The sequence below is a fragment of the Triturus cristatus genome, chromosome 8, assembly GCF_964204655.1.
Source record: "Triturus cristatus chromosome 8, aTriCri1.1, whole genome shotgun sequence".
NCBI lineage: Eukaryota > Metazoa > Chordata > Amphibia > Caudata > Salamandridae > Triturus > Triturus cristatus.
In genome coordinates this window covers 1,676,917,068-1,676,940,683 of record NC_140591.1, presented here as the reverse complement: position 1 = coordinate 1,676,940,683, position 23,616 = coordinate 1,676,917,068, and the positions used below count along the sequence as shown (strand labels likewise).

General features: G+C 49.6%; 1 protein-coding gene across 1 annotated transcript in view; it reads left to right on the top strand.

Moving 5' to 3' along the window:
- Positions 1-23,616, top strand: part of LOC146808570 (pepsin A-like) — a 78,184-nt gene that overhangs the window by 5,488 nt on the left and 49,080 nt on the right. The window contains exons 2-3 of the mRNA XM_085620642.1: positions 7,978-8,134; positions 9,210-9,327. Coding sequence (XP_085476768.1) covers positions 7,978-8,134; positions 9,210-9,327 — 275 coding nt within the window. The remainder of the gene's footprint in view (positions 1-7,977; positions 8,135-9,209; positions 9,328-23,616) is intronic.

The following is a 23,616-nucleotide window of genomic DNA, read 5'->3' as shown; positions in this document are numbered from 1 at the left end:
AATAGGGAGTGCTCTCCAAATCACCACTGGGGCATTGGAATAGTACCCATATTAGGGACAAGAAGAGAATTTATTCAGGCCAAAGTCCATCCAGATAGGTACCGAGATTCTTCCTTTTAGTCCATAAACTCACAAATAGACATAGAGGTGAATTTTCAAAAAAGTAATTCTTCACATATTGAACATCCAGCCCAGCCAACGCGTTTCGCCCTTCAACAAGGACTTCATCAGGGAACACAAATATCTTTCTAATAATATCACCATATGCAATTTTATGCTCGTAAGGTGTTAAAACTTTACAATATTCTATATCACCATAAGTTACTATACACTCAGAGTCCCCCCAAAACACTCGCAAATCCAGGATCAGAGTCTCTGTTCAGGGTCCCCAATATGTCACTCAAACCCAGAAAGAGAGTCCCATGTAGGTGCATCTATTCCACCAGTAACAGACCTGGCTGGATATTGGTAGTGAGGAATGAACAGATGGTGGCCATGTTGGTGTTGGCAGGCCCCTCACTTTTGTTAACAGAATCTATGGTTGGCCATGTGCCGCTCTGCTGGAAAAATGTAAAATGTGTGGAAAGAAGCTTTCCCTGAAAGTAGCCATCTTAACAAGAGGGTTTGTCAAATCAAGAATTCTCTACAGATCTACCGCTCTCGCTCTGTAACTTATTCCCACTTTTGTTGCCTGATTATATAGGTGCTGGAAGTAGTAGTGTGTGGTGAGGGGTCAGGGGAGGGGGGTGATTCAAGATTCCCAAAATAACTATGCTGAAGTTCAGAAGGTGAATATGCAATAGAGATGTCTTCACATTTTGTTTCATCTCGTCACATCTACTGTGTGTTCCAAGACAGAGGTCAAATGTCAGGCTATGTCTTCTGATAAATTGCTACTTATTCTTTTAACATGGGGATTGCTGTTTTTCTTTCTTTCTCTGTCCACAAACTGGGAGCATTTTGTAAAGGAAACTATGCAGCTTTTGGTGTACAGGGAGTGTCAATCAATCAATCAATCAGTCAGGGTTTGTACAGCGCTCCTACTCACCCGTGAGGGTCTCAAGGCTCTGTGAGGGGGGGCTGCAGTGGATCCGACTAAGTGCTGAGTGTGAATAGAAATACTGTAGGATAGCATTTAAATATCAGTAAATGAATTTTACTAATTTTTCAAAAAATATCAGTAGTTGAGAAAAGACAAACAAAGCACTTTTTTGTTATTCTGAAGTATGATGGAAATGTAGATTTTAATAGGATAAAAACACATCAAGCCAATTTACTTGATGATGGCCAAATGATAAATATTCACCGAAACCTGATGTCCAACTTTAATGTCTAGGGGGCATAGTATCAAGACAGGAGATAAAATTATCGCCGCGAAGGACATCTAACATGGGCTTCAATTGGAATTCCATAGAGCATATTATCAAGCCCATTATCGCCGTTTTAGCAGCTGTCTTGATAATATGCCCCTGAGTGCTATATAGTTGTATTGGTAAAACTGAATGTCTGTGCAAATTCAGTAGCCATTTGAATGTAAAAAATGTTGTCTATAAATAACTGAGCGGCACCACAACTTGTTTTAATTATGTATGTGTGACAGTGTGCTCCAGACTGCCCCACCAGCTGCACTCCACACCCTGCCCACTCTCCTGGGGAATGGGTGTGGCTCATTTGTCACACTTGTGGCTGCCCCACCACCTGCTCGCCACACCCTGGCCACTCTCCTGGGGGATGGGGGTAGTCATTTGTCACACTTGTGGGCTGCCCCAACAGCTGCATGCCACACCCTGCCCACTCTCCTGGGGAATGGGTGTGGTCATTTGTTACACTTGTGAGCTACCTCACCAGCTGCACCACACCTCGGCCGCTCTCCTGGGGAATGAGCGTAGTCATTTGTCACACTTGTGGGCTGCCCCACCAGCTGCACGCCAAACCCTGCCCGCTCTCATGGGGAATGGGAGGGGCTCATTTGTTACACTCATGGGTTGCCCCACCAGCTGCACACCACACCCTCCCACTCTCCTGGGGAATGGGCGTGGCTCATTTGTTACACTTGTGGGCTGTCCTGCCAGCTGCACGCCACACACCAGCAACGCTCCTGGGGAATGGGCTTGGCTCATTTGTTACACTTGTGGGCTGCCCCACCAGCTGCACAACACCCCAGCAACGCTCCTAGGGAATGTGCCTGGCTCATGTGTTACACTTGTGGGCTGTCCTGCCAGCTGCACTATGCACCCTGCCCCCTCACCTGTGGAATGGGAGTAGCTCATTTGTTACACTTGTGGGCTGGCCCGCCAGCTGCACTCCGCACCCTGCCCACTCTCCTGGGGAACGGGCATGGTTCATTTGTTACACTTGTGGGCTGTCCCGCTAGCTGCACGCCATACCCCAGCAACGCTCCTAGGGAATGGGCCTGGCTCATGTGTTACACTTGTGGGCTGTCCTGCCAGCTGCACTCTGCACCCTGCCCTCTCACTTGAGGAATGGGAGTAGCTCATTTGTTACACTTGCGGGCTGCCCCGCCAGCTGCACTCCGCACCCTGCCCACCCACTCTGCTGGAGAACAGGCGTGGTTCTTTTGTTACACTTGTGGGCAGTCCCGCCAGCTGCACGCCACACCCCAGCAACACTCCTGGGGAATGGGCCTGGCTCATTTGTTACACTTGTGGGCTGCCTCACCAGCTGCACCACACCCCAGCAACACTCCTGGGGAATGGGCCTGGCTCATCTGTTACACTTGTGGGCTGCCCCGCCAGCTGAACTCCGCTCCCTGCCCACTCTTCCGGGGAATGGGAGAGGCTCATTTGTTACAATTGTGGGCTGCCCCACCAGCTGCACGCCACAACCTGACAACGCTTCTAGGTAATGGGAGTGGCTCATTTGTTAACTTGTGGGCTGCCTCACCAGCTGCACCACACCCTGGCTGCTCTCCTGGAGAATAGCATGGTCCTTTGTTACACTTGTGTGTTGCCTCACCAGCTACAATCCACACCCTGCCCACTCTCCTGGGGAATGGGCGTAGCACATTTGTCACACTTGTGGGCTGTCCCACCAGCTGCACGCCACACCCCAGCAATTCTCCTGGGGAATGGATTTGGCTCATTTGTTACACTTGTGGGCTGCCCCACCACCTGTTTGCCACACCCAGGCTGCTCTCTTGGGGAATGAGCATGGTCATTTGTTACACTTTTGGGTTGCCCCACCAGCTGCACCACACCCTGGCCGCGCTGCTAGGGACTGGGCGCAGTCATTTGTCACACTTGTGGGCTGCCCCAACTGCTGCACACCGCACCCTGCCCACTCTCCTGGGGAATGGGCCTGGCTCATCTGTTACACTTGGGGGCTGCTCAACCAGCTGCACTCCACACCCTGCCCACTCTCCTGGGGAATGGGAGTGGCTCATTTGTTACACTTATGGGCTGCCCCACCAGCTGCACGCCACAACCTGGCAACGCTTCTAGGTAATCGGCCTGTCTCATGTGTTACACTTGTGGGCTGCCCCACCAGCTGCACTCCACACCCTGCCCACTCTCCTGGGGAACGGGCGTGGTTCATTTGTTACACTTGTGGGCTGTCCCGCCAGCAGCACGCCACACCTCAGCAATGCTCCTGGGGATTGGGCGTGGCTCATTTGTTACACCTGTGGGCTGCCCCACCACCTGTTCGCCACATCCTGGCTGCTCTCCTGGGGAATAGGAGTGGTCATTTGTTACACTTGTGGGCTGCCCCACCAGCTGCACCACACCCTGGCTGCTTTCCTGGAGAACGGCATGGTCATTTGTTACACTTGTGTGTTGCCTCACCAGCTGCAATCGGCACCCTGCCCACTCTCCTGGGGAACGGGTGTGGTTCATTTGTTACACTTCTGGGCTGTTCCGCCAGCAGCACGCCACACCTCAGCAATGCTCCTGGGGAATGGATTTGGCTCATTTGTCACACCTGTGGGCTGCCCCACCACCTGTTCGCCACACCCTGGCTGCTGTCCTGGGGAATAGGAGTGGTCATTTGTTACACTTGTGGGTTGCCCCACCAGCTGCACCACACCCTGGCCACTCTCCTGGGGAATGGGCGTACTCATTTGTTACACTTGTGGGTTGCCTCACCAGCTGCACTCCACACCCTGGCAACTCTCCTGGGGAATGGGCGTGGCTCATTTGTTACACTTGTGGGCTGCCCCACCAGCTGCATGCCACACCCTGCCCACTCTCCTAGGAAATGGGCGTGTCTCATTTGCTACACTTGCGGCTTCCCCACCACCTGCTCGCCACACCCTGCCCACTCTCCTGGGGAATGGGCGTGGCACCTTTGTTACACATGTGGCTGCCCCACCACCTGCTGGCCACACCCTCCCCACTCTCCTGGGGAATGGGCGTGTCTCATTTGTTACACTTGTGGCTGCCCCACCACCTGCTAGCCACACCATGCCCACTCTCTTGAGGAATGGGCGTGGCTCATTGTTGGACCCGGCCTCGTGGCGTGGTCTTAACCCTCTTGGATTGTGCTCGTCCCCCGCACCGGCCTACACGGGCCGCCCTTTCAGGCCGCCAGGGACCCCTCCTCCCTCCGAGGCCCCCTTTGGATTGTACCCGTTCTCCTACACCCGCCTCAGCGGCCCCCTTTTCCAGGCCGCACAGGGACCCCTCATCCCTTCGGGGTCCCCCCCATGCTTGCTCCACGCACCAGCCCACGCAGCCCGGCTCCCTCCGGCCTCGGCCCCAGTGAAGCCCCGACATCGAGGCACCAAGATCTGGCCAGGGGGCGCCACATGGCCACTTCACCACTCCCGGAGGAGGAGAGTTTCGATGGGACCCCCACCGTCCCTCAACACCTAGGTGCGATCGTCCTCCGGCCTCCCCGGGCCTGGCGCCTCTCCCGCTGGGTGTCTGGCCTCTCCCAGCCCGGCCTCTCCACCCCCCAGGCGCAAGGGTCCGGACATCAAAGGGCTCCAGACCTATATCTGGGGCAACCCCGCAATGGGACAGTAGTTGTATCCCGGAGTCAAGAGCCCTGCTGATGGAATCGCGGCTGACCCTACGGAGAAGAACTCTTGCTTGACACTATACCACGAGCCCTGCTGACTGCGTCGCGGCTCCACCTTATTGAGACAAGGAACCTCACGGAACATCGGGGCCCTGCTGACGCTGTCGCGGCCCAACCTCGCTGGAACCTCCCCCGGAGCCCTGCTGACGTCGTCGCGGCTCGAGCTGAACTGAAATGGGACAGTAGTTGTATCCCGGAGTCAAGAGTCCTGCTGATGGAATCGCGGCTGACCCTACGGAGAAGAACTCTTGCTTGACACTATACCACGAGCCCTGCTGACTGCGTCGCGGCTCCACCTTATTGAGACAAGGAACCTCACGGAACATCGGGGCCCTGCTGACGCTGTCGCGCCCCAACCTCGCTGGAACCTCCCCCGGAGCCCTGCTGATGTCGTCGCGGCTCGAGCTGAACTGAAACACCTTAAGAGCCCTGCTGACCTAGTCGCGGCTCAAGCTCCACGAACTGATCGCTAGAGCCCTGCTGACGCCGTCGCGGCTCGACCACTCCGAGACCCGGAGTCCCTCCAGCTTGAGGATCAAGAACTGGGCCTAAGGTACCCTCGTACCCAGCTGCTACTAAAGACTGTCCCGCTACCCCGTCCCTACCAAAGACTTTGAGACTCTTGCGGATCCCTCGATCCCCCCTTGTATATATCGATAACCGTAACGTCCTAAATGCTGATAAAGAACTGCTCGTCTTGATAAACAACCTCGAGTCCTGTGTGGTGGTGTTACTGTGCTAGTACGGTATAGGAGAAGGACCTCTCCTAGGAGGCTTCTCAGCAGTGCTCGACTACTTCGTACAGTGTGGGGGCCCCCCTGGGTGGTCTCTCCGACCTCCCCCGAGGTCCGCCTTCCAACGCTCATATGTTATAATTCTGGCTGCCCCACCACCTGCTCGCCAAACTCTGCCCACTCTCCTGGGAAATGGGCGTGGTTCATTTGTTATACTTGTGGCTGCCCCACCACATGCTTTCCACTCCCTGCCCACTCTCCTGGGGAATGGGCCTGGCTCATTTGTTACACTTGTGGGCTGCCCCGTCAGCTGCACCACACCCCAGCAACGCTCCTGTGGAATGGGCGTGGCTCATGTGTTACACTTCTGGGCTGCCCTGCCAGCTGCACTCCGCACTCTGCCCACTCTCCTGGGGAATGGGTGTGGCTCATTTGTTACACTTGTTCTTAGTGTGACTTTGACTTCGGTGACTTGCCACTGATGGCAGGACCCCACTGTGAACATGGTTCCAGCACCACTGCCTGAATATGACTACTCTCTTTTCTCTCTCTTTTTAGGTCGAGCCTAGACAGCGCTTGCGCTGTCTGCAAGACATATTGTATTGTAATCTATGTGTATTAAAAAAACTGCTTTTCATTGGCTGCTGGCTATGCCGTTAAAAAATGTAGCATTTGTATTGGTATTGGGTTGTAGAAGTCCCTCCCTTCTCTCCTTCTGGCGATTTCACATAGTGAGTATTTAGTTTGGCCATCACACTGTGTAGCGTGTGATGGCCCCTGTTTACAGAGACGTGCATCTGTTAGCAATTATCCTCCTCTTAACTGCAGTTTCACTTCAATTCCGACCTGTGCCTTTGTTTATGTTTTAACGTTCATCTGTTATGAATTATCCTGATGGTAACTGCAGTATGACTTTTATTCCAAGAGACAAACTTATTAAAAAAACACAGAGCATTTTATTTTACTAATATTAAACATTGCATGTTATTAATTAAATAATACGGTAGAGCGTTTTTAGTTTCCATTTCTGTTGACGTTGTCGGGCTTTTTTTTCCATTTTGCCAGCAGATATGGGCAGAGATGCTGGAGTCATGTAAGGTGTGGCTGGAAGTAAATCACAGTGCATATGCAGTTGTTCGGCACTAACTTTTTAGAGCTAACAATGGTGAGCACCGGCAGGACCTGGCCCCATTAAAGCTGTGTCTGTTGGTGTGATTAATACAACTATACCAAAGAGTCAAACTTAAAAATAGTATTAAAAAACCACGTTGCATTTCATTGTACTAATATTAAGCATTTTGTGTTATTAAAAAATACGGTAGATCATTTATTTTTTCCTTTTCTGTTGATGTTGTCGGAATTTGTTTTCCGTTTTGCTACCTCTGCTCTTTAATACTTTCACTGCTTTTTAATACTTTTTATATGCTAAACTCCAATATATGGCGAGACCTATTGGCACTGCCAGTGCTTGTTCTTTCTGTCTCTATGGCTCTTGCTTCATTCGGTCCTCTCTGCCGCTTGTTTGTCGGCCTCTCTTTTTACGTCTCTCGGTGCCCACATCACACACTCTCTCCCTTTCTCTCTCTGATTAGCCGGATCTGGTGGCTTAATGCCCACTGTCATGTTCAAATCCCAGCCAGTCCGCTCATCCTTCTGAGATCGATAAGATGAGTACCAGTGGGTAACAATAAAGATCTGTTACTCTGCGCCTAGATACCCTGCTGGGTAAACGTGCGCTTTTACAAATTTCTGCCTATCACTGTCTCTTTCTCTTTCCCTTTTCCTATGGCTCTGCCTCTGTGTCTTGCTTATTGCCTGTCTCTTTTTCACACACACCCATTCCGCTGTCTCTTACTCTAGTCTTTCTCTTTGTATTTTCCATAGCTCTATTATTTCTGCCTATCTCCTGGCTTACCTCTTTCTCGCTTCTTGCTCTCTCTTTTCTTTCTATTACAAATTCAAACATTCTCTCTCTATACACCATAGCCTTTCTCATGCACTAACGTGTCCGTCTGTTTTTCCGTTTTCTTTGTGTTTGTGTCTCTCTAGCTCTGCCCCGTTTGTTCTCTCTTCTACTTTCCATCCCACTCTTGTGTCTTTCTCTCTCTCACTCATGTTTCCCCTTTTCCGTCGCGTGCTGTTGCTTTCCCATCTGTACTCTTTCGCTCTTGCCTCTTACCTTTCCCTTTTCCGCTCTCCTCAGGGTTCATCTTCAGAAAAAGAAGTCTCTGCGGGAGAGCCTGAGGGAACAGGGCAAGCTGGGCGACTTCCTGAGGAAGCACAAGATCAACCCGGCTAGCAAGTACTCCCCCGCGCTAGCCGCGCTGGTGTCCAGCGAGCCCATGACAAACTACATGGACGTGAGTATCGCCCAGCAGACCCCGGGGCCGTACAGCATGATGGATACCGCTGCGTGAGCTCACCTTAGGGCATGGTGCCAGTGAGCGCCGGGGCGGGTCTTCAGTCAGGGGTGACTCCCTGTGGGTGTCTGTGTGCCAGTGGGGTGGGGTACGGGGGCCTCAGATGGAGGGGGTGATGCTCTACGGGCTGAAGAAGGTGTTAAATCTAGTGACTTATTTGATGTATTAGTTGCAGGCCTACCAAAAAGCCCCATGGAACCAGTTGGAGTTAACCGTAGACACACGGACTATGTGGTTAGCGAACCATGGACAAACAGGCAGCTTCAGCCCTAAGTCCTCCTTCCCTCCACTCATCCCCTCCCCCCTCCCCTGGGTCTTTGCTTCAGAAGCTTGCTTGCAGATCTTATGTCAGGGAAGTCTAAACCCCAGGACAGTTGAAGCCTTCCTGACAGTCCTTAATTTGTGCCGGGGCTAATAAGTGCTCAGTTCCTATAGTTATTTACTGGTTTGAACACTTCCTGCTGCTTGCCCCCCCCCCCACTTAAAGCTCTGCTATCAGCATAATGCTTCTTTTGGCCAGAGCCTGGCACCCCTCCTACCCCCCCATCACTTGAGCCCGCCCCCCAGTTTGGAGACCCCTGGTCTAGTGTGTGTGCAGAAGGCCATTAAACCCCTCCACTGAAGCGACACGTTCCCCCCTGCCCTCACAGCTGCACTGGCTACAGCTGGACAGAAGCTTTGTGTAAAGAGGGGTCACCGCAGGGATCGCCTTTAAGACGGTTTATTGTAAGACGCTGGTAACAGACGCCTCACCCTCCCTCCCCTTCAGCCCCAGAGCACTGTCTCAACCGACAGACCCAGAATGACCAGGGCAGTCCACCCTTCTAATTCCAACCCTGACATATCCATGGTTCCAGTCCCACCCTCATCGAGGCGCAACACCTTGCTTCCATCCGAGGTGTATGAGGGTGGAGCTGGAGGGGCCCTCTGAGTGCGCGCGTAGATGCCCCCTGATTCCACTTGAACAAGTAGCTGAGTACAACAGTGTGTCCCCATCTCTCTCCCCTCTTCACAGTCGTCTTACTACGGAGCCATCTCTATTGGGACGCCCGCCCAGCAATTCAACGTCATCTTCGACACAGGGTCCTCCAACCTCTGGGTCCCGTCGAACAAGTGCACCAGCGATTCATGCTGTAAGTCCCTTATCCATGCCGTAAGTACCGTATCGATCCTCGCACCTGTACTATTATTCAATATCTGCACAATCTGGTAAACAGCATCAGTACCGTAGGATGTAAAGTGATGTGTAATGCCCCATTCTCAATTCTGCAGCACACATAGAAAGAGGAAAACGCCTTGTAGGATTGTTCTTGTGCAGGAAAGTGCCCCTTCTTGCACAAAAACAACGCTGCCGACAACACAGGCACCCTTGCAACATGGTGCACGGTGCAAGGGGGCCTGCGTTGGAGCTAGGCTACCACAAAGGCTCCATCACAGGCAGAAAGGATAGGAATGCACTGTATTGGATAAATACGGTGGATTCTTGCTTTTTCACTTCGGCGTAGCACATAGCGTAGCAAGGTGGCTCAGCCAGGTGCCTCGCTGCGCTGCGCTACGTCAACAGGCCATAAATGAGGCCCTAAGTTAGGGCCTCCTACAAATCCCAATGTGCACTTCAGGAAGTCAAGTAAGAGACTGAGGACTGTCAGAAACAGTGCAGAGTGAGTGTGAGTGACTGCGAGTGAGTGACTCCTTCAGAACTCTGCATGGACTGAACAGGTTCTTAGTTCCCAGGATGGATCACTGGTGGCAGAACTCTCCGCTCATGGCTCCACTCTCTGGCTGACCACCATCCCCATGTATGGGCGAAAGAGTCGGAGCATCGGTTGTAGCAAGAACTGACTAATACAGGGAGGCTACACACACACATGCACACACACACACACGTACGCATGCACACATGCACGCACGCACATATACTCACAAACACACCAGCCACCACTCCACCTTTTGGAACATAATGTTGTATGCATAGAAGGAAACTGCGGGCAGTTACTATACGTACTGCAAAGACAGCCAAGAGAATAGAGCATGCTTGGACCTGGGACGTGACCCATCACAGCCAGAATGTTGGGCTGGGGCAGCCTAAAGGGACAGAGCAGGCATAAACGTTCACTGTCTTTGACACATCCTCGATACTTCCAGATGCAATGGTGCATTAGATGTGGCCCAGATCAGTCACACTGGAGACAATCTTGGCCCCTGGCAGTCTTTCTTTAAGTCACGCCTGCACATGGGGCTCCGGGGACCTGGCTGTGTCACTCCCAGCCAAGGGCAGATCCTGTCTCACAAGGGAGACCGGTTCCTTGTCCTGTAAGGAGGAGCAGCAACTCCAGCCGTTCCCACACAATCCTAGTGCCAGCCAGGTAGAGAAGAACAATAGTGAGCAGTGTTCTTGTAAACTTAGGGCCATATTTATGATCCCGTTTGTGGGGTCCCTGCAGCAGGCCCCATAGTGCAAGAGTGATGCAAACCTTAAGTCAGATTTCTGAAGCTACACAAAGCCACTTTGCATGCCTGTGAGTGGTTCCAAAATCTGGAGTTAGACGACACGGCACAAATCGCCACGTTGTGTTACTCTGCCCCAGGCAGGCAGTCCATGAGCATTGTGTGGGTGTTCCCATGAAACTCCCATTGTCTTGACACACTCCCAGACTTACCAGACATTGCAAACCTGGGAATGTGCCAAAAATGAGGCATAACAAGGAGCAATGTCTTTATACCTCTGTGTTACTTCCTCATTGTATGTGTGCTGCATCCTGAAGCACATGTAGAAAAAGGAAAAAGCCTCCGGGATTGTTTTTGTGCAGGAAGCTGCCCCTTCCTCCACAAACATAATCCTGCCCACAACATAGGCATCCATGTAGCATGGTGCACGGGTGCCTGCACTGGCGCTAGGCTGTCAAATCTGTACCAGCGCGAGGGGAAAGGACAGGAATGTTCCGTATTGGATAAATACAGTCCATTCCTTCCCTTCTCCTGTGATGCAGGACAGCGCTGCAAGGTGACTTGCTGCGCTGCCCTGTGCCACAAAAATAAAAAATATTTCTCTTAGTTATCTGGCCAATCTTTCCAAGTGACTCTCAAGCGAGTGAAGGTGCCGGTCCAGGGGACCAGTATTCATAAAAACTGAGAGCACTGGCGAGAAACTGGGACCCAATCAGAAGCTTGTGTCAGCCAGGCAGCCAGCAAAGGGAGCATTTTTGCATAATTCCTCCAAGGATGGCTACACTACAGGCGCGGGCAGTAACATTCGCTGAGAACTGCATGAGCTATAACAAAGTGCAAAGGCCTCATCAAAGAGGAGGAGACTAAATACTTCTCGGATGAAATCTTACAGTCAAAGAACTCCACTAGAGAACTATTTGACCACAGTTAAAAATCTGGTGAAAGCACCCGAACCTCCTCGTAACAACTGCAGCCCTGACTTCTGTAACTCAAGTCCAAAGTGGAAGAAGTCTATAACACATTTAATACCAGCAAGCAACACATCACAGAGTCGTCTATGATTGCAGAAACCTCTCTTACCAACAGTCTTCTGGAGACTTGGTCCCCTTTAGACACAGAAAAGGTATTAACACTTGTATTGGCAAACAAGTCAGGTTCACCTTTTGAACTTGTCTGCCCAGGTTTGTGCATCTCGCACAAGACTAACCCCACCACCCCCGATGAGGGTGCACTCACCCTCGAACGCTGGATGAACGACTGCACCAACACCGTAGCCCCGCTGAAAAACCCCACCAGCAGAGACACCAGCAAAAGAGTCAGCCGGTTCACCCCGGAACTCCTCGACTCAAAACGCACCTGCCAGAAACTGGAGAACATATGGCACGATGACAAGATGCCAGACAGCCGCGCTGCCCACAAAGACGCCATCCGCAACCACCACCACCTCATCAGGACCGCCAAAAGGACCTCCTTCACAGACCGCCTTGACAACAACGCACACAACAGCAAGGAGCTCTTCACCATCGTGAAGGAACTCTCCAACCCCAGCTCCAGTGCCAACAACATCCCACCATCGCAGGCCCTGTGCGACTCCCTCGCCACCTTCTTTCACCGGAAAATCACCGTCATCGATGACAGTTTCAAACATCGGACGACTCCTGCAGACCTCGCCGCAACTCCATCGCACCCCACCTGCACAAAATCATCAACCTCTCCTTCGAGACCGCCACCTTCCCTGAGAACTGGAAGCACACCGAGATTAACGCACTACTGAAGAAACCCAAGGCAGACCCGAGCGACCTCAAGAACTTCCGACCCATCTCCCTGCTTCCGTTCCCAGCAAAGGTCATCGAGAAGATAGTTAACGCCCAGCTCACTGGTCACCTCAAAGACAACAAAATCCTGGACCCGTCCCAATCAGGATTCCGCAGCAACCACAGCACCAAGACCGCCCTCATCGCCGCCACAGACGACATCAGGATCCTTCTAGACAACGGCGAGACGGCGGCCCTCATCCTCCTGGATCTCTCCGCCGCCTTCGACACCCTCTGCCACCGCACACTTCGCACGCGACTCCAAGATGCAGGGATCTGGGAGAAAGCCCTGGACTGGGGGGAACAACGTTTACAACGCAACTTTTACAACGCACTACACTTACAACGCAATTTTTACAACGCAACATCCACTACAACGCATTCCATTACATCGCATGACACTACAACGCATGTTTAAAAACTACCTTTACAACGCATTCCATTACATCGCATATTACCTTTACAACGCATACCATTACAACGCATAATATTACACTACACTATCCAACACTTACCCTACTGTTGCACCCCCTGGAGTTAGAATAGTCATTTTTACCCCTATACTATCCAACACTTACCCTACTATTGCACCCCCTGGAGTTAGAATAGTAATTTTTACCCCTATACTATCCAACACTTACCCTACTGTTGCACCCCCTGGAGTTAGAATAGTAATTTTTTACCCCTATACTATCCAACACTTACCCTACTGTTGCACCCCCTGGAGTTAGAATAGTATTTTTTACCCCTATACTATCCAACACTTACCCTCCTATTGCACCCCCTGGAGTTAGAATAGTAATTTTTACCCCTATACTATCCAACACTTACCCTACTGTTGCACCCCCTGGAGTTAGAATAGTAATTTTTACCCCTATACTATCCAACACTTACCCTACTCTTGCACCCCCTGGAGTTAGAATAGAAATTTTTACCCCTATACTATCCAACACTTACCCTCCTATTGCACCCCCTGGAGTTAGAATAGTAATTTGTACCCCTATACTATCCAACACTTACCCTACTGTTGCACCCCCTGGAGTTAGAATAGTAATTTTTACCCCTATACTATCCAACACTTACCCTACTGTTGCACCCCCTGGAGTTAGAATAGTAATTTTTACCCCTATACTATCCAACACTTACCCTACTGTTGCACCCCCTGGAGTTAGAATAGTAATTTTTACCCCTATACTATCCAACACTTACCCTACTGTTGCACCCCCTGGAGTTAGAATAGTAATTTGTACCCCTATACTATCCAACACTTACCCTACTGTTGCACCCCCTGGAGTTAGAATAGTAATTTTTACCCCTATACTATCCAATACTTACCTTAAATGCAATGTAATATTATGCGTTGTAATTGTATGCGTTGTAAAGGTGGTATGCGATGTAATTGAATGCATTGTAAAGGTAGTTTTTAAAAATGCGTTGTAGTGTCATGCGATGTAATGTAATGCATTGTAGTGGATGTTGCATTGTAAAAATTGCGTTGTAAGTGCATGCGTTGTAAAAGTATGCGTTGTAACGTCATACATCCCTGGACTGGACCACCTCCTTTCTCTCCGGCAGAACTCAGAGAGTCCGTCTCCCCCCGTTCCGGTCCGATGCCTCCAAGATCATCTGCGGCGTCCCTCAAGGATCCTCCCTCAGCCTGACGCTGTTCAACGTCTACATGGCACCGCTAGCACGCATCGCCCGACAGCACAACCTCAACATAATCTCCTACGCCGACGACACTCAGCTGATCCTCTCCCTCACCAAGGACCCTCTCACCGCCAAATCCAACCTCCACCAGGGAATGAAGGCCGTCGCCGACTGGATGGAGGATAGCCACCTTAAACTGAACACAGACAAGACGGAGATCCTCATCTTCGGGCCCAACCCCTCTGCATGGGACGAGTCCTGGTGGCCCACATCACTGGGGACCCCCCTGGCCTCCACCGACAACGCACGCAACCTGGGAGTGATCCTCGACTCGAAACTCACCATGACCAAACAAGTCAACGCAGTCTCCTCCACCTGCTTCAACACCCTCCGCATGCTCCGCAAGATCTACAGATGGATCCCGACAAACCCAATGAAAACAGTCACCCAGGCCCTAGTCAGCAGCAGACTCGACTACGGAAATGCCCTCTACGCCGGAGCACCGTCCAAACTCATCAACAGACTGCAAAGAATCCATAACGTCTCTGCTCGCCTGATCCTTGACGTCCTGCGCCGCGACCACATCAACCCCCACCTGAGGAACCTGCACTGGCTCCCCGTCGACAGGAGAATCTCCTTCAAGCTCCTGATCCACGCACACAAGGTACTCCACAAGACAGGCCCAGCCTATCTCAACAGTCGACTCCACTTCTACGTACCCAAAAGGAAACTCCGCTCCGCTGACCACGCCCTGGCCACGGTCCCGCGCATCTGTAGAACTACTTCCAGAGGCAGATCCTTCTCCCACCACGCCGCCAGGACTTGGAACACCCTCCCCCTCTACCTACGACAAACTGAAGACCTGCTGACCTTCAGGAGACAACTCAAGACCTGGCTCTTCGACCATTAGCAGCAGAACCCCCCCCCCCCAGCTCCTTGAAACCCTCACGGGTATGTAGTGTGCTTTACAAATTACTGATTGATTGATTGAAGACGTTGTCAGTGAGTCACTGATGGAGCTGTTTAATGAACTCCTGAGAGCAGGACTCTTCCCATTAATGACGAAATCAAATCTGGACCCACTGCAACCTAGTAGCTATAGGCCTATCTCCAGATGGCCTTTCTCATCAGAAGTCCTTGAAAGGGAACTGAAGATGGGGCTTCCTTCCATTAATAATCCTAACAAACTCCTAATCCAACTCAGTTTGGCTTTAGGGGAGGCTCCCAGCACGAAGACTGCCCTGACTGCAGCAGCTGAAGACTTGAGATCAATCTTAGACGAGGGTGGGGAGGCAGCCCTGATGCTATTGGACATCTCAACAGCCTTTGATACGGTCAATCATTGCATACTAACTAATCTGCTCTCTCAGCTTGGAATTAAAGGTACTGCTCTAAGGGGCATATTCACAAGAAGCTATTGCCGAATTAACGCCACTTTATCGCAGCCAAAGTCGAGATAAATTTACCTCCCCATTCACAAGCTGGTGCTAACAGCCCACAGTGCCAGTTTACCCGCAATAGCAGCCGCAAAAAACTTTGCCACAGAAGATCCCCGCAACTTTTGCTAATGAGAAGCAGAGTGGGCGTTCGCATGCCAAAAGCCGTGACAACATCACACCTCAACATTCTCAATGACCAGCCACATCGGTGATAAGATCACAAATCCGGTGATAATGCGCGTTAGCACCAGGAAATCTACACCTGCTCTGACCTGGTGTAAAGTCACACGGCAGCCTGCACCACAAAAGGGAGCACAGCCCAGGGCCACATCAGAAGGGCAAGAGATGCCATGGAGCCACTCATGAAGCGGCCCAGACACCCAAGAGGGCCACAGCAACCACCGCCACCACCCCCATGACCGCCCCGACCAAAGACATGCCACATCAGCTACACATAAACATGTACAAAATAATCCGCTTCATGTTTGGTGCTGGGTCTTGATTACTCCATGGCATAGGACATACCAGTGCACCCAGCACCATTGCAGGCTGCACACCCGCTCAGCCTAATGGGTGCCACTAACTCTGGGATCCCGGAAGCTATGCCACGTGGCGGTAGGACCACGCTGCCCGCTGGCTCTGGGCTGCACCGCGGTCCAGCAGGGTAAACAAAACCTGAGCTGTCCGGACCGACGGGATGGGTCGTCATCGCAGGCTGCACACCCGCTCAGCAGCTTAAGGTGCCACTGACACAGTGCACCCAAAGTCACCGTCCTGTGGTGGGGTGCCTGTGTCGTCCGCAAGGCCTCAGATGCCACTAACCCTGTGCAACCCCAGTCAGCTCCACGTGGAGGTAGGCCCGTGCCGTCCGCTAGGCCTTGGATGCCACTAATCCTGTGCAACCCCAGTCAGCGCCACGTGGTGATAGGCCTGTGCCATCCGCTAGGCCTCGGATGCTACTAACCCTGTGCGCAACAACTCATGTGCCCTTCATGATTGGGAACCGTGGAGTGTCCATCATACAGGCACCACTGGAAGAGGAGGATGTGACGCTATCGGCCCCTTATGTTGGCGGAGTCACATGGCCTGTGACGCCTGTGCCGGATGGGTGTGGTGTGTGTGCAAACCTGCCCTCAGGGAGTGGCCGTGACATCCTGACAACTAGGCCAGTGACCTGCACACCACCAGCGATTATGCCTGCGGAGGGTAGCAATGAGGACCCCCCCTCGGAGTGCAAGCGGAGTGGTCTGGCCTGGTGTATGCCTGAGCAATGCAGGACTTTCAACATTGAATCAGGGGCTCTGGGCGTGGTTCAGGCTATGTCCGGACAAGGAAGTGACTGATGTGTGTGTCCCTGTGGTAGTGTCCACGGCACCCGGAACACAATAGGCAATGTGGAACACTGTGACTTGCATCCCACTAGATGAGCATCAGTGACACAAGAGACATCACTGTCCCTACATTCATCCACACATTCACACATGAATGATGAAAGACATGACACAGCAGTGCATCACTGGATGTTTATTGCACATCTAGTGCAGTTATGCAGCTGGAGCGGTACAGGGCAAGCTGAGCACACTACACAATATGGGCCCATGGCTGGTCAGCCAGAGTCCATCCGGGGATAAGAAGTATTGCAGGAGAGGAAGGGTACAGTCTGCAGTCTGGTCGCCATGTCATTGGTCGTCAAACAAACGTGTATTGGGGGTCAGTGGAAGGTCATGAGGCCATGTGCGGGACCAAGCAGAAACAGGCCAGGTGGCGAAAATGAATGCTAGTGCATAATCCTTCTGCCCACAGTCCCAACCACGTCCTCATCATCGGATGTGTGCTCTGTCACACCTGTGGCTGTTGCAGTACCAGCTGCGGCACTGTGTGCCACTGACACATCAGGTGCCGGAGTGGATATGCCTGCCGCACTGTGAGCCACTGACACACCAGGTGGCGGAAATGTTGATGGTGTGCGGGCAGCAGCATTCATCGGCGCCACACCTTGTGGCAGCAATGGCATGATGAAGTACTGCAGGGCATGGTAGATCCCTGCTACATTTCGATGGTGTGAAGCATTGGCTGCCATCCTTTCCGCCTCCATCTGCAACATGTCCTCCATGAGCCTCCGAATGTGTGCCAGCTCACGGCTGGCATCGCTGGAGACACTCTAAGTGACCAGGTGTTCTTCTCTCCACGTCAAGACTCCAGCAATGTCAGTCAGGGCTCGTTGGAGACCATGGGGCGGGCCTAGACACCCAAGGATGGCGTCCAGTTTGGTATCCATGAGTTCCAAACCCCTACCACACCTGCTCAGCAGTCTCCCTCTGGCCCTCCAGCACACGGCATTGGAAGGCCATGTGTTGTTCCTGGGGGCCTTAAGAGAGTGCCGGGGCTTTGGGTGCCTCCTGCTAGGTTATTTGGGTGGCGGGTGGGGTCTCATCAATGTAGCTGGGCTGCCCTGATCCTGGAGGTGGGTGGCAGATGAGGTCAATGATGTCTTGGATGGTTTGGGTGTCGATGCTGGTGTTGTCCTCCTTGTCATCAGTGAAGAGGGGCTGGGACTGCTCTGCAGGAGGTGTAGACGATGCCCCTGCGATGTGAAGGGGAGATGGTGTATTACATTGTGTCCACATGTATGTAGCCACATGGTACATGTTGACATTCAGTCAGCATGGCATTGCACATTGTGACAGTCTGTAGATCTGGGCGATGACCCAGGGTCATTGTGGGTGTGCACTGTGCTGTGCTTGACTGTGCATGTGTGCCATTGTGCCCATCTCCACCTGTCCCCCCCAGTACCTGGTGGTCACTTACCCCGTTGCAGATGTGTTGCGTCCTGTCGAACAGTGTCCGGTCCCCCGACTCTGGCCACAGTCTCCACACAGATGACTGTCGACACCAGCTCCTCCATGTCATCCAGCTCCAGCTGTGGCGCTGGGCCCCCACCTCCAGTCTGCGTTGCTGCCTTCTGGTTGGCGGAGAGTTTCTCCTTGGTCTTCCGCTTGATGTCATTACATCACCTCTTGACCTCGTCCATTGTACTCTTATACTCTCCGACGGCATTCACCTTGTCCACGATTTCCTGCCATATTCCAGTTTTGGTGCCCAATGACACGTTGGAGGTGATGAAGAGTTGTTGATGGTGTTCCATCACCTCCGTGACTATGATCCTGTTCGCCTGTGGACTGAACTTCGTCTTCCTCTTCTTGTCCTTGCCCTTCCCTGTCCCTGAGGTCCCAGGCTGGTCATCCGGGGTGCTTGTGGGGTTGCGCTCGTCCTCTGAGCCTGCTCCGGCTGCCTCCATGGTGCTTGGGTGTTGGTCAGTTTGTGCTTGTGTGTTTTTTCGACTTTTAGAGTGATATGTGACCGCCTGCCAGGTGTGTGTTGCAGGCCTGGCACTGCTTATCGCTGATTTCCTCATCGCGCTTTGGCACATCGCATGTTTTTTGGTGTTGTGGTTTTTGTTTTTGTCTCCATCGAGGTAGTTGTATCGCGGACATTGTCCGCAGTTTCGGCTGACAATTGCATGCTACCGCCTTGTGAATTCCACGTTGTCACAGAGTTATTTTCCTGCGATATGCTGGGATGCTGAAAGTTGCGTTACGCTACTCTTGCGGTAGTTATCACACATTCTTGTGAATATACCCCTAAAATTGCTAAAATCTTTTTTATCAGATAGGGATCATCACGTACCATTAGGAGAATCCACCTTTGTCAGTTTTAAGTTACCTTGTGGGGTTCCGCAGGGCTCCTCACTGTGCGTACCCTGTTCACCTGTGCGTTACCCGACTTGCAAGGCGCATCAGATCCTACGGCGTTTCAGCCGTTTCCTATGCTGACCACTCTCCGTGTCTAGCAATTCTCAGGAAACGGCTGAACGCTTTAAAATCTGTATGACTCCGATCAACAGATTTAAACACCCTAGCACACGTAATATTCTGATTTCGGTTAATTTCCTATATTATTCACAACACAAAAATTCAGGCGAAGTCTTTTCCTTTTTCTGTCTTTTAATCCAGTCGGGTGTTCATTAGCCAACACGTGTTTCGTCGTCTCTGTAGTCTAATACATACGACTTGTTCACGGCTAAATGGGAAAACACACAGTACGGTGTCTTAGGTTACAAACTTTAGGGGCAGTATTTATAATCATACAAAAAGTTTGTTAAAATAAATGTGAAAGTGTCTGTGCATATACAACACACAGTGATTGAAACATATTAGAACTTAGAACCAGTTATGGGAAGTTATTTAACATTGTATATCCTTCACTCTTAGCTTAGAGATAATTATAAAGCACACATGTGAGTAGTGAAGATTGTATGGGATTGAAATTAAATCTACGTGAGAAATTCCCTGTGTCTCATAGAACCTTCACCCAGGAAAAAGAACCCAATTATATGCAGAAGTCCAAAGAAAACGACCAAAATTCTGGCCCAAAGTGATAAAATCCCGAGTGAAAAGCAAAAGCACTCTAATCCGACCATAAAACCATGCATTTAAAATTTGAAACAGACATAGAAATCCAGAGAACAAACCTGAACTGTTATAGTGAGAGTAATCTAAGGGGAGACAAAGAGAAAGAAAACGTATACACTATTATCAGTATACGTCATATATAAGATGTACGAGGTGATAGTTAATCCACAACTCTATAAGGAAACGAACATAATACGTACTCCTATTGTGGCGATAATTCCAGGCCACAATAATCCTGTGGCGTGGGGTACGAGAGAAAATCCTTCTTCAAGAAGAGTCAATAAATAAAAGCTCTGTATGGGTTGTCAATCCACAACCCTCGTTTGTCACTGGCTTTACGTCTACGTTAAGACACTAAAAACAAACAGGAAATTCTTGTTTACTAACTAGCTCCAAAGTTTCTCTAAAGAAAAGATCCATCTAATTATAGAAAAAGGTACTTAAGGGCTTTAAGCACGTCCTGTCGGGTTCCCATGTAAGTACCTACTTAAAGTCTGTGGACTGGTTTATTCATAACGAACGTCTCCCCACGTCGGTCTCCTCGAGTGCGAGTGCCGGGCAGCCAAGTGAAAAGTCTAAATAGGAGCGTTTACGTGATCATGTGATCACGTATAACGTGATCAAGTGGGTATGTAAATATCGCGCCATTTTCGTGTGGGCAGATTGTAAGAATACAGGTGGTTCTAATCTTAGTGCGAGTGGCGCGAATATAGGTGGTTCTAATCACATGATCGAATTTTCGCGATCACGTGACCCCATATGCAGCGTGATCGCGTCGGTGTTTGGAAAATGCGCTATGTTTGTAAGGGCTAGTTGTAAAAACAGTAGGCAAATCAATAGGAAAACCCAAACCCGAAATAAAATATAACTTTCTGATTTTTAAGTCTCTGGATTTCAAAATTGACAATTAAAGTGGCAAGACCAAAATATATTGAATATTCAATAGACGATCGGTTCAACAGAAAGCATCACCCTTAGATGACACTTAGTTAAGCTTTGTAGACATGCAGTTGAATCAGCAAAACAAAAAACGCACCCTAAGCGTCAATAAGCATGGATGCAAAGGACTGAATACGTATCCGTCTGCATCAATATAAACAAAATGGCCATAGCTTCTAAAAAAACTTCTCGGCAGTGTGACTAAAGTCAAACGAATGTAAAGACTTAATCTCTATGCAGGAAAAGCCGTTTTGCTCCAAAATCTCCTTTAGAAACCAGACTCAGACCACCACGCAAATTTGGTGTCAGTGAGTAACGTCAAGTCGGTCTGTTGTGGTCGTTCAAGTATCTAACTAGCCCGCATTTATGCGAAAAAGTGGGTATATTTATATCCCTCCCTTTCGGATATGTGTATGTTTCTAAACCTTCAGATTACAAGGTCAATTTCAGTGGCTATTTTGTGTGGGTGACATCAGTATATATAAAGTAAATGGTTAATACATCATTCAACCTTTGTTACATAGTAGTATAGATTTACATTGTGCTATACTCCAAGATTGTTCTTGTTATGATTAAAGTTTTGTTGATTCACGGGCTCTTAATTCACTAAACATGTCTTATGCATTTGTAATATTAAGACAACAATTTCTTTAAATGGCAGGCTCAAATCAATTACATATATCTTGTGTCAAAAGAATGCCAAGATGGGTCAGCCAAAAAACAACTCTTCCGACTCTTAAATGTTAGTAGATGCGCATAGTTCACATTCAGAATTTTATTTACCCAAGAAATAATGCATTTCCTGGTCCACATTCATCCCTATTTCAGTTGTTTGTAATTTAAGGATCCAGGATGCCTCATTTCTACGCAGTTTCAATTCTCTGTTGCCTCCCCTAGGGTGTCTCGGAGTTTGTTCTACCCCATAGAACGAAAAATCTTTATGAAGTCCTTGTTTGTGGCAGTATGCAATGTGTGTCGCTATCGGGTACCTGAGGTCGCCCTGTTTGACCGCCCTCATGTGTTCCCCAATCCTCTCACGTAGTGGTCTTAAAGTACTCCCTACATATTTTATGTGGCATCTGCATTCTATTATGTAAACCACAAAATTCGAACTACAGTTTATGTTGGTATTGATTGTGTAACATTTATTGTTTGGGCCCAGGAAATCCAATTTGTTTTTGACTGCCCATTTGCAGGCGGTACAGTGCCCACACCCATGGAAAACCCTTTGATTGTGCTGTCAGCCAATTGGTATTTGTTTTCATAATAGGGTAGCTTGGGCTTAAAAGGTTCTTTAGGCACATGCCTCTCTTATAGGTTATTTCAGGATTTTTGTTGATCTCACTAGATAGTGTTACGTCTTCTTTTAGAATATGCCAGTGTCTGTTTAGGCTTCTACTAATAACACTTGAAAGAGTGTTGTAGTTGGTAATGAACCTAACCTTACTGTCCTTATTCTTCTTTTTGGCATTTTCTTTCAGGGTTTGTGCCCTCTCTGTCTTTTCTATCCTGTTTTTGGCTTTAGTCAGTATGCCTCCACCATAGCCTCGTTGTTTGAAACGTTGTGTCATGGAATCAGTACATATTTTAAAATCCTGTTCTGAGCTACAATTGCGTCTCACCCGCACAAATTCCCCAAAGGGGATGGCATTGATCTGATGTGCCGGGTGTGCGCTGGATGCGTGTAAGATAGTGTTGCCGGCTGTGCTCTTGCGGTAAAGTCTGCTATTAATTTTGTCGTCTTCGATATACAGTTCAATATACAGAAAGGCTATTTTTTCTTTGCTGAATTCGTACGTAAATCTGATATTCATTGTATTTTTGTTCAGATGTTCCACAAACTCTACCAAAATGTCAGTATCTCCCCTCCAAATCATTAGACAATCGTCTATGTATCTGCCCCAAAACATAATGTGATCTGTCCATTTTGAACCAATAGGAGTACGTATTATGTTCGTTTCCTTATAGAGTTGTGGATTAACTATCACCTCGTACATCTTATATATGACGTATACTGATAATAGTGTATACGTTTTCTTTCTCTTTGTCTCCCCTTAGATTACTCTCACTATAACAGTTCAGGTTTGTTCTCTGGATTTCTATGTCTGTTTCAAATTTTAAATGCATGGTTTTATGGTCGGATTAGAGTGCTTTTGCTTTTCACTCGGGATTTTATCACTTTGGGCCAGAATTTTGGTCGTTTTCTTTGGACTTCTGCATATAATTGGGTTCTTTTTCCTGGGTGAAGGTTCTATGAGACACAGGGAATTTCTCACATAGATTTAATTTCAATCCCATACAATCTTCACTACTCACATGTGTGCTTTATAATTATCTCTAAGCTAAGAGTGAAGGATATACAATGTTAAATAACTTCCCATAACTGGTTCTAAGTTCTAATATGTTTCAATCACTGTGTGTTGTATATGCACAGACACTTTCACATTTATTTTAACAAACTTTTTGTATGATTATAAATACTGCCCCTAAAGTTTGTAACCTAAGACACCGTACTGTGTGTTTTCCCATTTAGCCGTGAACAAGTCGTATGTATTAGACTACAGAGACGACGAAACACGTTTTGGCTAATGAACACCCGACTGGATTAAAAGACAGAAAAAGGAAAAGACTTCGCCTGAATTTTTGTGTTGTGAATAATA